This window comes from Bactrocera neohumeralis, unplaced genomic scaffold, assembly GCF_024586455.1.
Source record: "Bactrocera neohumeralis isolate Rockhampton unplaced genomic scaffold, APGP_CSIRO_Bneo_wtdbg2-racon-allhic-juicebox.fasta_v2 cluster11, whole genome shotgun sequence".
In the NCBI taxonomy this organism is placed as follows: domain Eukaryota; kingdom Metazoa; phylum Arthropoda; class Insecta; order Diptera; family Tephritidae; genus Bactrocera; species Bactrocera neohumeralis.
The window spans coordinates 14413473-14431673 of NW_026089624.1; the positions used below are offsets into that span (position 1 = coordinate 14413473).

Genomic DNA, 18201 nt, shown 5'->3' on the forward strand with positions numbered 1-18201 from the left:
TAGCCGCTGTCTTTTAATTCGCTGAACTATGTCAATGTCGTCATATATCTCGTACAGCTCATCGTTCCATCGGATGCAATATTCGCCGTGGCCAATGCGCAAAGGACCATAAATCTTTCGCAGAATTTTTCTCTCGAAAACTCGTAACGTCGACTCATCGATTGCTGTCATCGCCCAAGCCTCTGCACCTTGACGATCCTGACGGAGCTTTTCGTGTTGTTCAACGTCAGTTTACACAGCCGTATTCGTTTTGCGGGGATACCAAATTCAGACATCGCGGCATAAAGGCAGCTCCTTTTCGTGCTGTCGAAAGCAGCTTTGAAATCGACGAAGAGGTGGTGTGTGTCGATTCTCCTTTCACGGGTCTTTTCCAAGATTTGGCGCATGGTGAATATCTGGTCGGTTGTTGATTTTCCAGGTCTGAAGCCACACTGATAAGGTCCAATCAGTTTGTTGACGGTGGACTTTAATCTTTCACACTCGCTACGATAGAACCTTATATGCGATGTTGAGGAGGCTAATCCCACGGTAGTTGGCGCAGATTGTGGGGTCTCCTTTTTTATGGATAGGGCATAGCACACTTAAATTCCAATCGTTGGGCATGCTCTCGTCCGACCATATTTTACAAAGAAACTGATGCATGCTCCCTATTAGTTCTTCGCCGCCGTGTTTGAATAGCTCGGCCGGTAGTCCGTCGGCCCCTGCCGCTTTGTTGTTCTTGAGGCGGGCAATTGCTATTCGAACTTCTTCATGGTCGGGTAATGGAACGTCTACTCCATCGTCATCGATTGGGGTCTTACTACATTGATATATTCATCGGTGCATTCACTGTTGCAAACACCAAAGTTCAAAATGTTATCATCGCATGCGTTCGACATGTTGACACCTTCCTCACCAACCTTACCCCGGCCGCCCTTCCGATTACACAAATATCCCCCACGGTCACCGCCAGGCAACTCAACTAATATCGAATCAGAAACACAGTGTTTTATGTCAGAAAGAAAATCAACTTTGTTTAATTCAGTTTTAGATAACAAATTAGTTTGGAATTCATTATTTTTTTTTTCATATTAAATTGTTTGAAACGTATATTGAATATTTTAAGAAAATCTTGACCGAGTATTAGAGATGTTGTTATCGTATCATCGGGAACCACCATTATTTGTAAGTACCGAATTTTGCCTCTAAATTTTACTGCACGCAACACTGTACCGAACGAATATATTCGGTGTCGGCCAACACCAATGAAATTTGTAAGATATTGATTGATTGATAATTGAGCGCATTGCGGTGCGCTTGACCGTTGCATTAAACTAATGGGACTGCGGGAATCAAGAAGAGAGAAACATTTCTTTAAAACCTGTGCCTCCGATTCGACAATATCTGCACAAAGCCACACTTACCCATTGTTTAAACTCTACATGGTCATCATCATCAGCATCTCCTTCCAGCACAGCGGCTACTTGAACTGGTCGATTTTTCTTCCTAGGGCAGTTGCTATGTTGGTGCCCCATTGGATGGCAGGTAAAGCATGATCCTGGCGGTCTAGTTGGTTTTGGGCAGCTGCTCTGGTAGTGTCCAAATTGGGAGCAATTATAGCAGCGAATTCGCGTTGATTCTTCGGCGGTTGGAGCAGTAGACTTCGGGGCCCCGGCACGCATGACAAATTGGGCGGAGAACCTAGGTAATGGATGCGTTGCTCGCCGCTGCTCGTAGCGATCCATGCGCCTCACCAGCTCCTTAATGGAGTTAGCACCGTATAGTATTGAAATGTTGTTGCTGCTGTCGGGAATACCGTCGATGACGATGTCCACGAGTTCTTCTTCTTCTATGCTTATTCTGGAAGCGTCCATGGCCACCATATAAGCGATACATGTTTCGGACGGTTTCAATCGCCGGGCACGCAACCGTTTGTAAATTGCTTGCCTGGTGGCGGTGCGCTGGAACAAAGTTTGTAGCAAAAATTTTAAACTGTCATAATCGGCGAGGCCGTGATTAAGTGTACGCTCTTTAGCTGTTCCAGTCATACAGCGCCATAAGGCCAGGCACTTCTGTCTCTCACCAAGGTTGTTCGCTTCGATATAATCCTCGAACTGGACGAGCCACTTCTTGACGTCACGGTGGTCGTCTCCACTGAATTTAGGCACAGCGGCTTCGAGCTCATCGGTATTTATATAATTTTTCGATGGTTCGTGATAATGTTGGTTCCCAAGTTCAGCTATTTCGCGACGTAGTTTTAGGATTCGGAGTTGTTCTTCTAGTCGCTCTGCTTCTATGCCTAATAATGTGACACTTTCATATAGTGGTTCGTGTAACAAAACGTTAATAGTTTTAATCAGTTTAAGGATCACTGTGAATTATTAGTTTAAGCGCATTATTGTGAATTATCGCAGTGTCCTTTATTCCCGACGTTCGTTTTCGGTGTCCATACTGTTGGAACTCCGATTATAATTCACTCAATTTCCGAACGCCGAAGAGATAGGCTGAGACACTGCGGTAAGTTGATCTTGCAGATCATTGAATATTTGTAATAACCTTTTCTTTATAGAAATAAAATGTTGTTCTTGTTTGTCATCGTATGCACGTGCACATGCACGAAATGTATGTGGGCATACATGGGTTTGAACACAATTAAATTAGCCAGCCAACGGAATTGAGAAATCTTTATTTCGCAGATCTTTCGCATTGGTCTATACTGCGAGCTTTATTTCGCAACCTCTATTTGCGATCTTTATTTCGCAGTCTTTATATGCGATCTTTATTTCACATGGTCTTCATATCGCCGGATCTGTATTTAGCAATATCTTTATCACGCAAGACTATGCATCATTTTATACTGCCGCCAAATTGAATGCAAACAGCCAATTCTTGCATAGCCGAACTCCCGTGCCAGTGGAGTATATATGTACATAATTTACATTATAAAGCTTTATGGGATAACTGATCACTTACGAGCCGGCATCGTGACACAATTTGTTAACGTGTCTATCGCCAAACGGGACACCATCCCGCTATCCGTCGCCAACGTCATAGCTGTTATATTGCCAACGGGACGCCATCCCGCTATTTGCCGTTACGTCGTAACCGTTACGTCACCAAACGGGAAGCCATCCCACTATTTGCCGCCAACGTCGTAGCCGTTACGTCGCCAAACGGGAAGCCATCCCGCAACTCTCCGTCATCGTCATAGCCGATACGTTGTCAAACGGGACACCATCCCGCTATTTGCCGCCAACGTCGTAGCCGTTACGTCGCCAAACGGGAAGCCATGACGCAAATCCTCTCGGTCAACGTCATAGCCGATGAGTTGCCATACGGGACGCCATCCCGCTATTTGTCGCCAACGTCGTAGCCGTTACGTCGCCAAACGGGAAGCCATCCCGCAATTCTCCGCCAACGTCATAACGTTTTTACATCGCCAAATGGGACATCTTCCCGCTAATTAGTCGCCATCGTCATAGGAATTATATTGCCACCGGGAAGCCATCCCGCTATTCGCCGCCAAAATCCTAGTCGCCACGTCGCCAAACGGGACGCCATCCCGCTATTCATCGCTAACATTACAACGTTAATATTGCCAAAGTGCCGATCATATATTTCTGTAACATTTTCCTTCAAGCCGCCGTATTATAACAATGGAAAACTCAACTAAAGTTACAGTAAAAAGTCAGCAACCAATGCTCGTTGCCATGCAAAAGCAAATCAATGCTCTGAGTAACCAACTGCGAGGTACCCAGGTAAAGTTGAAGGAAAGTGAACGCCAGTGTAAACTTCTGAAGTCCACGATACAAGTAGAGGACGGATCAAGGTCAAATTCCATTGCGACCTCAGTGGATCCCGTTGTAGATACCGCTACACAACCGATAGCAGTCTTAACGCAGACAACAACGAACTCGCAGAATAGTTCGAACATTTCTATGCCGTTCACGTCAGCGTATACAGCCGCCACGCATACGTATACTCAGTGCCCTTATGAAGGTACTACATCGCCGATCTTCACAGCCACCGCCACCTCCATAGGTACTATGCCTTCAACTTCATTAGAGTCGCAGCCATTTGTTAACGTGAGGCTAGAGAGACAGTGCACTCACTCCTAATCCATCCGGGTAACGTTCCTGCCGTTATGCACTCTCTGTGGTTTCGATTCGGCCGTCCAGAACTACTTATCAAATGTCAGCTTCGCCAACTACGTGAGATGCCATACATATCAGAATCTGCCATCGACAAAATGATTCCTTTCTCAGTCAAAGTAAAAAATCTAGCCGTGTTCCTACAATCAGTAAATGGTCAGCAGCACTTGTGTAACCCAACGTTATTGGAGGAGCTTGTGGGAAAACTACCAATGAGCAAGAAACTCGAGTGGGCAAAAGCCTCATTGATGATACAGCCATATCCCACAATTAAAGATTTCAGTACCTGGCTTAGTGGAGTAGCCGTTCTAATATGTACAGTACAAGATAGTGGACGCACTCATTCGAGCGAACCAAAGCGACGCGTTCTTCTTCAAACCCCCAACAACGCCAGAGAAATCCTATGTCCACTGTGCCATGTTGGACACCACAGCTTCGATTGTGACACGTTCAAGTCGCTAAGCATCCGTGACAGATGGAGTAAAGCCAAGCTCCTTCGCTTATGTTTCTCTTGTCTTCAGGGTGGTCATACCACAAGAGATTGTCGCCGACGGAAAACATGCAGAATGAACGGTTGTCAAAGAATACATAACAAACTGTTACACGAGCCACCGAGGAACATGTCAAAGCTACAAAGGGTTGAGATTCCACCTGGACCAACCACAGCCGATGCAGTACTCAGTTGTACAGACAGTGGTATGAATAAACAAAAAGTGTTGTTTAGAATAGTTCCAGTTACAGTGCACAGTCACAAAGCTCGAATTAAAACCTTCGCTCCACTGGTTGAAGGATCATCGATAACTATGGCCGATTCTTCTTTGATTGAGCAGCTCGGAGTAAAGGGTCATCAAAGCCGAGTATCCCTACAGTGGCTGGGTGGAAGAGCTGCTACTGATAATGCAACTATCGTCGACATCGAGATTAGTGGTTCCAGTTCAGGCCAGAAATATAAGTTGCATCATGTCTACGGCATCCAGGATTTACAACTTCCGATACAAAGTTTGCAGAAAGCTGACGTAGATGAAGCTCGTTTGAAAAGGTTGTCGATTCAAACGTACGACAACGCCGTTCACAAGTTGCTTATGGGATTAGACCACAGCCACTTGGGAATTCCTAGTAAGATCGAAACCCTACGATATAAGGGTCCTTATGCCGCACATACTAAATTAGGTTGGGTCGTCTTCGGGCCGACTGATAACTTCAGTCAAGCGAAGACGTCGTGTTTGCATATGTCCGTCTCGGAAGATAAATATCTGCATGATATGGTGGCCGATTACTCAAGTATCGAGAGCTTCGGTGTACGTCCAGCACCACTCGTCGAGCCTGACGATGATAAAAGAGCGCGCCAGATACTCGAGTCCACGGTCACGAAGATTAACGGACGTTTCCAAGCCGGTCTCCTGTGGAAACGAGATAGTGTTCAGCTCCCCGACAGCTACTCCATGGCCGAGAGAAGACTGGTCGGAATCAAGCGTAAGATGAGGCGAGACGAGATTTGCCCGAGAGTATCGTGCTATTATTCGGGATTACGTAAATAAAAACTATGCCAGAAAATTGCGCCCAGAAGAAGTTACAATTACATGTCCAAGAACGTGGTACCTTCCACACTTCGGTGTGATGAATGTCCATAAGCCCGGTAAACTGCGCCTAGTGTTTGATGCCGGCGCCGTCGTCAACGGTGGTTCACTAAACAGTTACCTGCTAAAGGGTGGATAGTTTCGACAACGTTAAAGAAGCCATTAAAGTAGCCAATGAAGTCAGACGTATTCACAAGAATGCCGGGTTTGAACTACGCAACTTTTCCTCAAATTCCCTAGAAGCCAAAATCGCCCTAAATGGTTATAAACCGGAACAACTGACAAATAGCCTAGTCACATTAGCAGTAGAACGCAAGCTTGGAATGTATTGGCAACCAAGTAGCGATGTATTTAGTTACACAAACGACCGTCGAAAAGAGAGCTACTAAGCATAGTCATGTCAGTATTTGACCCGCTTGGATTTTTATCCAAATTTATGGTCAACGCAAAATTGTTGGTGCGCGAATCGTGGCGTTACGAATTGCGGTGGGATGAGCCTCTGCCTGAACCTATATGTCAAGAGTGGGACAAGTGGCGCCGTCATATCGTCTTATTGAATTTTCGGGTCCCTCGTCACTTATTTGCGCGTGGACCACCTGCCGAAGTGCAACTTCACATCTTCGTAGATGCTAGTGAAGATGTATTTGCAACCGTAGCCTACTGGAGAGTAACGTATACAGATAACAAAGTTTGCGTCGTACTCGTATGTGCCAAAACGAGGTGTGCTTCACTAAAACCAATGACTATTCCACGCCTTGAATTGCAGGCAGCCGTCTTAGGAACACGACTGCTAGAGACTATCGTCAGAGATCATTCAGATATCATTCAGTTGCAATCAAAAAACGCTTGATGTGGAGCGATTCCAAAACTGTTCTGAGTTGGATTGGATCGGGAACTCGTCGCTACAAACCATTCGTAGCACATCGTGTCGCAGAAATTCTCGCCGCTACCGACGCTAACGACTGGCGTTGGATACCGTCAGAGAAGAACGTTGCTGATGAGGCAACAAGACCAAGTACGACATTCGATAGTCATCCAACTTCGCGATGGCTAAATGGGCCGTCATTTTTAACGGAAGAAGAAGTAGCCTGGCCTACGTCTGAAGGAATCCCTGATCTGTTAGAAGAGTGTGAAGAGCTTCGCCCGAAATTTGTAATGCTAGCCGCGCCGTCATGTGTTATAGACATGACAAGATTTTCAAGTTTAACTAAGCTAAAGCGAACGGTCGCTTGGGTCATCCGATTTATGGATTTGTGTCGTCACAAAAAAGTGGAAGGGTGCCTGAACGCCGAGGAATTAAAAGTAGCCGGAATTTTCCTATGCCGCCTTGCCCAATCTGCCTCGTACTCACTTGAGATTAATCAATTGAAAGAAGGCGGAAATGTAGAGAAGGGGTCTGAGTTATACACACTCTCCCCGTTTATCGACACGGAAGGTGTTATGCGTGTTAGCGGACGTATAGATGCTGCCAGCTGGCTTCCGTATGATACCACGCGACCTATCATCCTAGCACCAAATCATGATCTCACTCGCTTGCTGCCGATCTTTCGACAGATGCATGCACCTCATCAATCGTCGCGGTATGCCAGGAAGGATTCGTAGCGACAACGATAAGAATTTCGTAGGAGCCAATAATGAAGGAAAACGATTTTCCGAGGTGTTTGGGAGCACCGATTCGGGCAGTAATATTTGTATTTGCGGCTTTGTTGCCCTTACTTGATCTCATTTTCTTTAATTATTTCTTTGGATGGCTGTGGATACAACCCCACACCTGAGATTTATTAAGAACACGTTTTGTTTTTCCGACTTGCAAAAAATGAATGTCGAATGTTTCATTGACAAAATGGTTACCGGATCTTGTTTTTTGACAGGTCACCGGGTACTTCATATACATACAATTCATTTCTATTATACAATGGGTGCTTCAGACAACTTATAATTAACTTAATGTTTACAACTGTTTGGAATTATCCAATTTTCCGACTTTTCTTCATGAAAAGTATAAGGTACTTTTATTTCTAAACCTTCCATGATCCACAACGAACAAACTCTGAGAATTTTATCAAGATTGGTTCAGCCGTTCTCTTAGCGTTACTAACAAACAAACATTCATTCGTTTGTATGGGAAAAAGAAAAGGGCTGTTTAGGGGTTTTCCGGCAATTATTCGAATTATTTCGTAAAAACCATCCTTGAACTTCAACGAACATTTAAAAAAAAATTATCAAATTTGGTTCAGTCGTATGAAAGTAATGAGCGTAGATACAGTTTGGCGATTCATTTTTATGTATGTATATACTTATGTAGATATAAAACCTATACAAACGAATGCAAACGTTCAGGTTAATAGGGGTCAAAATCAGGAAGCACATGGTGTAAAGCGGCATAGTAGCTTTCGCCCGCAAGAGAAAAGTCAAAGAATTAATATTATGAATGAGATCCATTTTTTAGGCGAAGAACTACATGACTTCAAATTGAATACATAAAAGCTCTAGTCGATACGGGAGCAACCTCGTGCTACATTATGCCTGGGGTTTACAATAATAAAAACGAATTAGCAATTACAAACGCGTTAAAACCGTGAATGGCTATTTCATTATCAAATTTTACCACATAATAACCATATTTGGAGTCGAAGAAATCTTCTATGAAATAGAGGGATTAGAATCGGATCTCCTTTTGGGATACAATTTCCTTAAAAAGATTGAGGCACTTATCGATGTGTCCAATGGGAAAAATAATTATAGAGTAAAGAATAACATGGAAAACGAAAACAGAAGTATGAACATTTATTTTGAAAACAAAACTAAGGAACAAGAAGCTTCCAAAAAACGAGCCGAGAAAAGTATCGGTAAAAATTAAAGAAATATTAAAATTGTGGAACAAACAAGTTCTACATTGCCAGCCGAAGATTTTACGGCAATATTATATAAAAAAAATTATATATATATGTATATATAAAAATACAAAATTTAAACTACTTGGGACAAGAAAATCCTAGGATGCCAGTCGAAGCTAATGCCGACAATAAAATGAAAAAATATACCCCAAAAAAGGAGGTACTAATATTTTCAAAATAAATAATTTCAATATTACCCATGAAAATAATTTCGAAGAATTAACTGAGCTTCAAACACATGTAAAAGAATAAATTGCTTAAATGTATTCAGGCAATAATGCAAACTTCCCATTTCACCCTGGAGAAATAATTTATGAAAAAATAATAGGATAAGAAATAAGCTGAATACCAGATATAAAAAACAAGTTGTAAAAGAGGATTTAGGAAATAAGGTTAAAATTAATCAGAGAAATAGAATAGTGCGCAACGATAATATAAAGTTATAAATGAATACTTATTTACTTTTTCAGAAAATGATGACAATAATAGGGACTTTACGAGAGAAAATTACGCATTCATACAGGACGGAAATGTAGGTTTATATAATGACTATGGGGAAGTGTTTCATGCAACTAATTTAACATATTTTGAAGAGAAATAATATCAGATAAAAATTATTATTATGGTAAAATGAGGTACAATAACTTAAAAGAAGTTAACAAAAATGATGTATTTGATATAAAAAATTTAGAAGGGCAACCAGAAATAAAACTTATAGAGACTTTGTTAGGACAATTACGAAAAACAGATACTAGACACAAAAGAGGAATAAACGAGCTAGGAACATTATGGAAATGGATAGCTGGAACACCAGACCATGATGACTTTATAAAAAATCAATGAAAAATTAAACGAACTAGTGATAAATAACAATAAACAATTCACAGCAAATTCAGAAATTTTTAAAATAATAACAGAATTAACTGACACAGTAACTAACATTAAAGGTGATACCCCAAACAAGAAAATTAAAAGAAAACGAAATCAATATGTTATACATGAACTGCAAAATTTAATAAATGCAATAACTTTTACTAAAAGTGGAATTTTAAATCCAACAATTTTACATTTTGATGAACTTAAAAATGTAACATATTACCAATACGGTATAATGACCATAACAGATTTAATGGACATTTCTAAATTTAAAATAGCCCAAAAAGGTGACATAAATATAATTTATATAAAATACCCTAAAATAGAACTAACATGTAAGTGCTATGATGTAAGAACCATAGCTCAATTAGATGGTAAGCTTATAGTAAAACAGAACCTATTGTAAACTAAATAAAATAAGCACATGTTTGTCAGAAATTTTAAATAAAAAACAAGGAAAATGTAATAAATTAAAAGAAAAGAGCTTGCAAATTGGAAAAATTCAACCAGGAGTGATATTGTAGACAATCAGACATTGAATGAAAGATATTTAATAACATTTGAAAATTAAACTGTCATAAATAATCAAACTTATGAAAACATTGAAATACAAATTTGGAATTATCTTAAAAATAACCATATAAATAATTTTGAAATTTTAGAATATATTGAAATAACTAATAAACTGTTAAAATTAAATAATATAAATATTTTAACAGAACGGAACAAGAACATCACAGTCCATTCATTTTTTTGGTGCACAATTTTAATCTTGGAAATACTTTTCATAACTTACTTAATACTAAAATGAAAAAAATCTCGCCAAATTCCCAAACCAATCGAAAATACGCAATTTCATGAAATCACTTATAATCCATTCTTATCAAAACAGTATCGCTCGCCCTCACAAGAAGGCATAACAATAACAATTGTAAAGAAAACAGAACGCTTAACGCTCTGCTGAAATATGCTGTAACAGCTAATATTGTAATTAACTCTTTCTTTGTTCTGGATTCAATCAAGCTGATGCTTACACTTCAGCTAAAGCTTTAACTTTAACCTTCAAGCGGTCGCGCGGTCATTTGTAACGGGAGCGGGCGAAAGAAATAAAGGTTGGTACGCAGCTCTCAAGTAATTGCTCAAGAAAAAAATACATTATTTCTCAAGTAATTTTGACAGTTGTTTACGCATTGTGAATGATCTACATTAGAAGAGCAAGAGAGAATAAACAAAGAAAACAAACTTTGTGCGTAATATGTATGTGTGCATGTGTATGGTAACACAAATATTTTCATTGAGATTTAAGAAATATTGTTGATGATTGGTAGGTTTTATACAACATTTCAAACTGGAATATACTTCATAATAATGATTTCAACTAATTTAAGCTTAGTACGCAGCTCTCAAGAAACGTAAAAACTTCATATAAAAAAACGCTTAAGAAACGGTCAAGAAACTTTCCTGCGATAAATTTATTTGGGCTAGTACGCAGCTCTCAACAAATCTAGTACTAATTTTTAATACTTTTTTTCAGTAAAATGTGAATATGGCAAAACTGGTTTTGCGAAGAAACATCAAATCAACAAATGTTTCTTGAAGGAAAGTGACATTTGCGTACGAATAAAGTGAAGTTTATAATATTTATATTGTTTTAAAATTTAAAAAAATGGATGCAAATTTAAAAAATGATGGCTCACTGAAACGCAAAAATCGCATGCTGAATTTCACAACGTTAGAGAAGCGCCAACTTGTGAATTGCGTTAAGGAGTGGCCCAGGATCTGGGATATTAGCAACACATTGCATTGCAATAAGAATGCAGTAAATCAATCCTGGCTCCACATAAGCAATGCCCTTGAAAAAAGTGGTGAGTTAATTTATGTTTTGTATTCAGTATTTTGTTGTTTCTAATAAAATTTATGTTTTAGTGGATGAGTGCAAATCAGCGTGGATTAGTATGCGCGAAAGCTATCGCTACCATGCTAGGGTAGCTAATAAGAACAAAAGTGGCAGCGATGGTGGGGAAGTTTTGGAAACTCCATCCTTTTCAGAAAACGTTGATTGGGAGCTTGCGGAGGAAATGTCATTTTTGATGAATGTTTCCCACAAACGGAAGTAAGTCTGCATAATTCGAACGCTCGCCAAACAATTAATTTTTTCTGTAGGACTTTCACAACTCCAGTATCTTTCGGAGAAGATTCGCATGCATCACCAATACATATCGGCGAGGATTCTAATGTGTCACAAACATGTGCAACCGACTCACAGCACTCATACGATTATGTGAGTACATATATACATATATGTACATATTATACTTGTATATATGAAGAAATTTTGAATATAGGCCTAATTATAGGAATTTTATTTATTTGTAATTTATTTTCTATTTTAAAGCCATATATGTTGAGATTATTTTTTTTTACAATTGTGTTGTTTTATATTTCAGAACCCAACACCCACGAAACGAAGACGGCGATTAACCTCTCCCAGCAAAAATCAAGCGTGGAGTCGGTTTGATAACATACTCATGAAGCAAGAGGAAATGTTGGAAAGTCGCTCAAATACCACACGCAGCTCCCCTTACGCATAAGCTCTTTCTAGTTTTGATTGGTTGTTAACTGCCTCGATCTGTTGGCGACGACATGTGTCTTTCCATAAATCTAATGCTACTGAAAAAGGTTGAAGAAAATAAAAATAAAAACAGAAGCAACGATGAATAACATTTTTTGTAACCATTTATATTAATAATAAAAATTTTGTACTAAAAAGAAAATAACTATTTATATTAATACTCGTAATAAAAACTTTGTAATGAAATGAAAACTAAAAGCCTATAGTCTTGATGTTTTCTATTTATATAAGAATAATAATGTAATACATATTTAAACAAAAGTTGCATTGTTTTGCCAAGGAACAGATCCATTAGAAGAATTAACATAGTCTGTTAATATTTTTCGAATATATTTGCCGTAATCTGAAGTTCTTCCGCGGTAAGTGGTTACGATGAATTCATTTCGAGTGTGTTCTTGTTGTAGCAACACTTCCCATTCTCCTGCTATCCAATTTCCAGTGCTATCTTCAAAGCCAGAAAACGCATTCGAAGTATACGTTCGGCGACACTTATTTGTAAGGAAATTATGCAATAGGCAACATGCCGAAACAATAACTTGCGCTCGTTCGGGCTTGCAAAATACAAAGTTTCTAAGGCAAAGCCATCTTGCATTTAAAATGCCGAAAGCTTTTTCAATGCACCGCCTAGCTCTACTTATCCTGTAGTTAAAAATCTTTTGCTCTACCGAGAGTTGTGTGGCGCCAAAAGGTTTAATTAAGCGCTTACACAAAGGAAAGGCGTCGTCTCCCACAATGAAATGCGGCAATTTTTTTTGATTAATTACTCTGTCAGGAGGAAATGGACAGGTATCGTTCAGAATTCTGGTCCCAAACTTAGAATTTCTCATAATATGAGAGTCGCCTTCGCTCCCATAAGCACCTATATCCAAATAAGTAAATTTATAGTTCGCATCACAGGTAGCCAGCAACACAATTGAATGAAACCCCTATAAACTAAAAAGTTTAAAATTTGTATTACTTTTTAGTACAATCGAAGCATATAATGTGATCTTACTTTGTAGTTATAAAATATACTTCCACTTTTTGGAGGTGCTTTTATATTAATATGTTTTCCGTCAATGGCGCCAACACAATTAGGAAAATTCCATTGGTTTTCAAAACCATTAGCTATTTCTAGCAAATTTTGTTCCGTCCAATCGGGCACTTAATTTTTCAGTACGGCACATAATGCTTCACAAACGTCGTTTACGATCTGTCCAAAATGTTGTTTGCTTAAACGATAGCAAGAAGCTAAGTGGCGTTGCAAATCCCCCGAGGCTAGGATCTGTATGAATAATTTTCAAAAAAATATAACACGGTTATAAAAGACACTTTGGCAAAAATGTTTAGAACATACTCCAGTACCACTGCCAATTTGGTTTTAATTGGAATAAAATCTTTTGGACTGGTGTTGCGTTTCGGAAGTAGGTGCGGCTCCACCATCTCACAAAGTTCATCAAAAACTTGTGGTGGCATGCGAAAGTTTTCAAGGAATAAATTTGGTGAGTTGCGCAAGGCTTCGAAATCGGACATGAATCTTCCCTTGTCGTTTGTGCTTACACTCCTAAGTTTATTTTCTTTGTTTATTTTCTCTTGTTCTTCTAATGTAAATCATTCACAATGCGTAACCAGCTGTCAAAATTACTTGAGAAATAATTTTTTTTCTTGAGCAATTACTTCAGAGCTGCGTACCAACCTTTAGGATGAATTTGACGATTACTTCGAATTTCCTTCAAGAAACAATTGTTGATTTGATGTTTCTTCGCAAAACCAGGTTTGCCATATTCACATTTTACTGAAAAAAAGTATCAAAAATTAGTATTAGATTTCTTGAGAGCTGCGTACTAGCACAAATAAATTTATTGCAGGAAAGTTTATTGATCGTTTCTTAAGCGTTTTTTTTTATATGAAGTTTTTACGTTTCTTGAGAGCTGCGTACTAAGCTTAAAGCACTAATTATTTATTTATTTGTACTTAGATATATTATCATTGTCCTTAAAGTCTATTTTGTCAAAAAAAGTAATTAAAATTATTAAAAAAAAAAACAATTATTAAACTAATTAACACAACTCAAATATTCTTTGGATCAAAACAAAAATTATTAATACAAAACAGGGTTCTCATTTACTACTCCGTAGCAGCAAAATTTCTAAAATTATTGCTATGCTATCGCTACCGCTCTCACTTTGTCGGGAGCCACAGCATTGGCCTAGCATAACAATGTAAAGTATGTGCTCTACTCTGCTCCGAGTTTTGTTAGGTACAAAACTATAGCTGGAGCGGGAGCAAAAAATTAAATTCTGCGCTATGCTCTGGCGTATATAAAAAGGGAGAAAGTATATGTAGTTAAAATTAATTTCGAAAATTCATAGTAATTGAGTATTTTAATACATTTGGAATAGATGATGTTTTTGGTAATATAAAAATGATAAATATTTTACATAATAAAAAAAAATTATAATTTATTCAAATATTATCTCATTCACTTTATTAATACATTTCTTAAAATATTTGATTTTAGATTTATAAAGTCACTTGACGCAACAAGTGCCAAAATGATTTGCATAACATTTTTTTGTTTGAATTATTCAATTAATACAAATATTATGACAGAAAATAACAAAAAAGAAAAAAAAACAACAAACACACGCGGGAGCTGTAGCACATGAAAATTTTCATTAGCTCTGCTGTGCTACCGCTCCCGCTTCGCCAGAGCATAGCGCAGAATTTAATTTTTGCTCCGCTCCAGCTATAGTTTTTACCTAACAAAACTCGGAGCAGAGTAGAGCACATACTTTACATTGTTATGCTAAGGCTATGCTGTGGCTCCCGACAAAGTGAGAGCGGTAGCAAGAGTAAAATGAAATGCTACGAAAGTAGCGTAGTTTTTCAAACGCTGATACAAAACCCTTTCACATATCTTGGACTAGTATGCATATATACCTAGTCTAATAACAAAAAATACAAAATAAGAATAAAAATGAATTAACTTTGGTTTAGTTTTCATCAGAATCAGTTTCTTTGTCCATATAACATTGATTGCAAATAAATGTTGTATGACTTCTGCAAATATTTTTCATACATTTCATACATTGCGTTTTTCATTGCCTCCTCTTTTTGGCTGGACATATTTTACAGCTTCCTCTGGATGTGCCAGAACTAACTGCTCCTGTATCAGCAGCACCAACCTCCATATTCAAATGCTCCCTTATGTTTCTTTTTAGTTTTCTTGGAAGGCCTATTATGTTGATCTTCTTAGGACGTATTCTTTTGTCAATTCAGTGCCTAATGTCCGTAAATACATTAACCTTTTCCGTAAAGTCATATTATTTGCCTTCAATATTACCATACTATTTATTCCTGCAATATCCTAAAGACGAAAGAATAGTGTCAATGGCCATCTATTATTCTTCCTTAAAACCGAATACATTTTTACTTTTTTGTCAACTTCATCGACACCGCCCTTTGTTTTATTGTAAAAAGTAACTATGCTGGGTTTGCGCTTTTTATTTGTACTTTCATCAATTTCTGCAGCACAATGAAGTGATGATATGTATAAGAACTACATATGTTTTCTTTTTAGGCATAAGATTTTTAAGATACGAGAGTTGCTGTATCTGAAAATCCAAATTGACTTGAATATTCAGGTTGCTTTTTATCTATAAAGCAAGGAGGTATTTCTTTTTCGTTTTTGCAGATGGTACCCACAACAGAAATCTTATGATCCTTGGCCAAATCGTTTGTCAGCGGCACACTGGTATACCAAGTGCCAGAAATTGGTGTAATTAGCCTCTTTACGACGTCTGACGCAGCATTACTCACCTGATATGGGCCTTCAGGCTGCTTGCCAGCATAAAGTTCAATATTTAGGACGTAAAACGTAGCAGCATCTACTAGTGGATAAAGTTTGATTCCGTATTTATCGGGCTTTGATTTCATGTACTGTCGGAAAGGACATTTTCCTCGAAAGCCAACCATCATCTCATCGATTACTACATTCTCTCCCACTGAATATGACAGTTTTTTGTAAACATATCTAAAACTTCTCTTATTGGCGCAGCTTTGTCTAAAGTACGACGTGCTTGTCGCTTAGTAGCATCATCAAACCGCAATAAATTCAGTAGAAATTTCACTCTTTTCACTGACATATTAGTAGGAAAAATAGGTATACCTGTCCCATCACTTGCATATAAATGTTCTAAATTGGCGTGTGATGTCTTCAAGGAAACCGCTATATACAATAATCCGAAAAGTGCTCGGATCTCCAAAGCATCTGTCGGTTTGCAGTCACGTATTCTGTTATACGATGATACTTTCTTTTGAATAAATTCGTTCGTATGTCTAACAACTTGTTCAATAATATTCTCTGAAATGAATAAACTCCAAGCTTGCGTAAATGTCGTCACACCCACACCATTCCTACGAATACCCGCATCTTCCGTTAGAATATTTTGAACTTGACGCCTCACTGTGTTATCGTTAGATTTTTGCCACTTCGTTTCTTTATCGCGCCCTGTAAAGCAGCTATTTATTTCTGAAAGTGGCAAATCATCCTCTTCTGAGTCCGAGGAGTTTGATTCCTCAGCATATAGAGGTTCCTCTGCAATGATGTGGTCACTTTCTGCATCGTCTTCTTTTAGTAATTCCTCGAGTATTGCACTTTGTGATAACCGTCCACGACTCATTTTATTTAAAAAATCCAAACTTAACCGTAGATCGAGCTTTAAAAAAACTTCATAATTCCAGCTATGTATTAATTTTGATACATACTACAGTTCATAGGAAAAAAGTAGTTATTACTTTAAAGTTTTAATTCATTTACTTTTATTGATAAATTTCAGACAAATATAATTAAAATAATTACATGTTTATGTGTTATGAATGCAATCTATGCAAATATTTTTGGCATGTCTGCCGTTGCAGCACGGCTTTTTACATAAGAAGCAGAATGACGATGTCCACTTATTTTTATGTTCTCCAGAATGATAGCATTTTTGACACCTTGCGCGGTTTTTTTTCGAAGACTTATCATTCTTTTGTATTTTTTTTGATGGGTCAGCATCATTATCACTAGTGTCAGTAATATTCTGGGATGACAGTTTGGAAAGCAGCGCCAAAGATAATTCGTTCCTTGGGCCTTTTTTTCGTTTTTCCATATAGGGCTTTGCCAATGAAAATGCTAACTCTTGCAGGAAACATTTACGTTTTGTGTGCTTTTGAGTTTGCTTCCAATTCGGATCAAAATATACGAATTCAAAGCAGAAATATCGATTATGTTGGAAAATACCGCCATAGTCCAACGATTATTTTTACGTTTGCAAGAGTAACAACTCAACATTTTGTCAACCGTGTCCACACCTCCCTTCGTTGAGTTATAAAAAGAGATGATTTCGGGCAACTTTTTCGACTCATTCTCAATATTAGGTGCGTGATGCAATGTGCTCATAACAACTGTACATTTGTTCTTATGATTGATATACGAAACGAGAGTGGTATCAGGAGTGAAAGCAAAAGTTGATTCATATCGTGGAACTTTCTTGCAATTCAGTAGCTTTGGAGGAATAGACCTTTTATTTTTGCGCATAGTTCCAACCGTTGTCATTTGCTTTTGTAATAATTTTTGGCCAAGGCTGTGAGATGAAAAAAAGTTGTCCATGGTGACATTATGTCCTTTCAACCCATCAACTAAATCCAGAACGACTCGTTCTACTTGATTCCTCTCAGTGTTTCCGATTACGCCTTTCCCCAATTATGGTTGTATTTTCCAAACATAGCACGTGCGTGAATCAACAAGTAGCCAAAATTTCAAACCGTATCTCTCGGGTTTCGATGGAATATTGTAATTGTTCATCCACAGTAACGCAATCATTAGGATTGTAGAATATAGGAAGCTGATCAGACCACTTTTCCCAAAGGTTTCTGATTGGTGCGAATTTGTCATCATTTCTTTGGCCACATCGGGTGAGCACATCATCAAAACGAATGATTTTGTGGATATATAAAAATGTTCTCCCAGACATTATTGACCGAAATATAGGGCGTCCACAGTATTCCTCAAACAAATCATGCAAAGTTTCATTTTTGGATCTGATAAATATATAGTAAGAAGC

The 18201-nt window shown here is 38.2% G+C and overlaps 2 protein-coding genes and 1 pseudogene across 2 annotated transcripts; 2 read left to right on the forward strand and 1 right to left on the reverse strand.

Moving 5' to 3' along the window:
• Nucleotides 1–3635: 3635 nt before the first annotated feature.
• On the forward strand, nucleotides 3636–7309 carry LOC126766009 (uncharacterized). The gene is made up of 3 exons (XM_050483725.1): nucleotides 3636–4064; nucleotides 4652–5603; nucleotides 6474–7309. Exons 1-3 carry the CDS (start codon nucleotides 3636–3638, stop codon nucleotides 7307–7309), a joined length of 2217 nt encoding a protein of 738 aa, XP_050339682.1.
• A 3837-nt stretch (nucleotides 7310–11146) lies between these two features.
• Nucleotides 11147–12097, forward strand: LOC126766010 (uncharacterized). The gene is made up of 4 exons (XM_050483726.1): nucleotides 11147–11345; nucleotides 11407–11593; nucleotides 11644–11761; nucleotides 11928–12097. The coding sequence occupies exons 1-4, from the start codon at nucleotides 11147–11149 to the stop codon at nucleotides 12069–12071; spliced, it is 648 nt and encodes a 215-aa protein (XP_050339683.1). The 3' UTR covers nucleotides 12072–12097.
• A 266-nt stretch (nucleotides 12098–12363) lies between these two features.
• LOC126766011 (uncharacterized) lies at nucleotides 12364–13624 on the reverse strand (annotated as a pseudogene).
• Between the last annotated feature and the right edge of the window lie 4577 nt (nucleotides 13625–18201).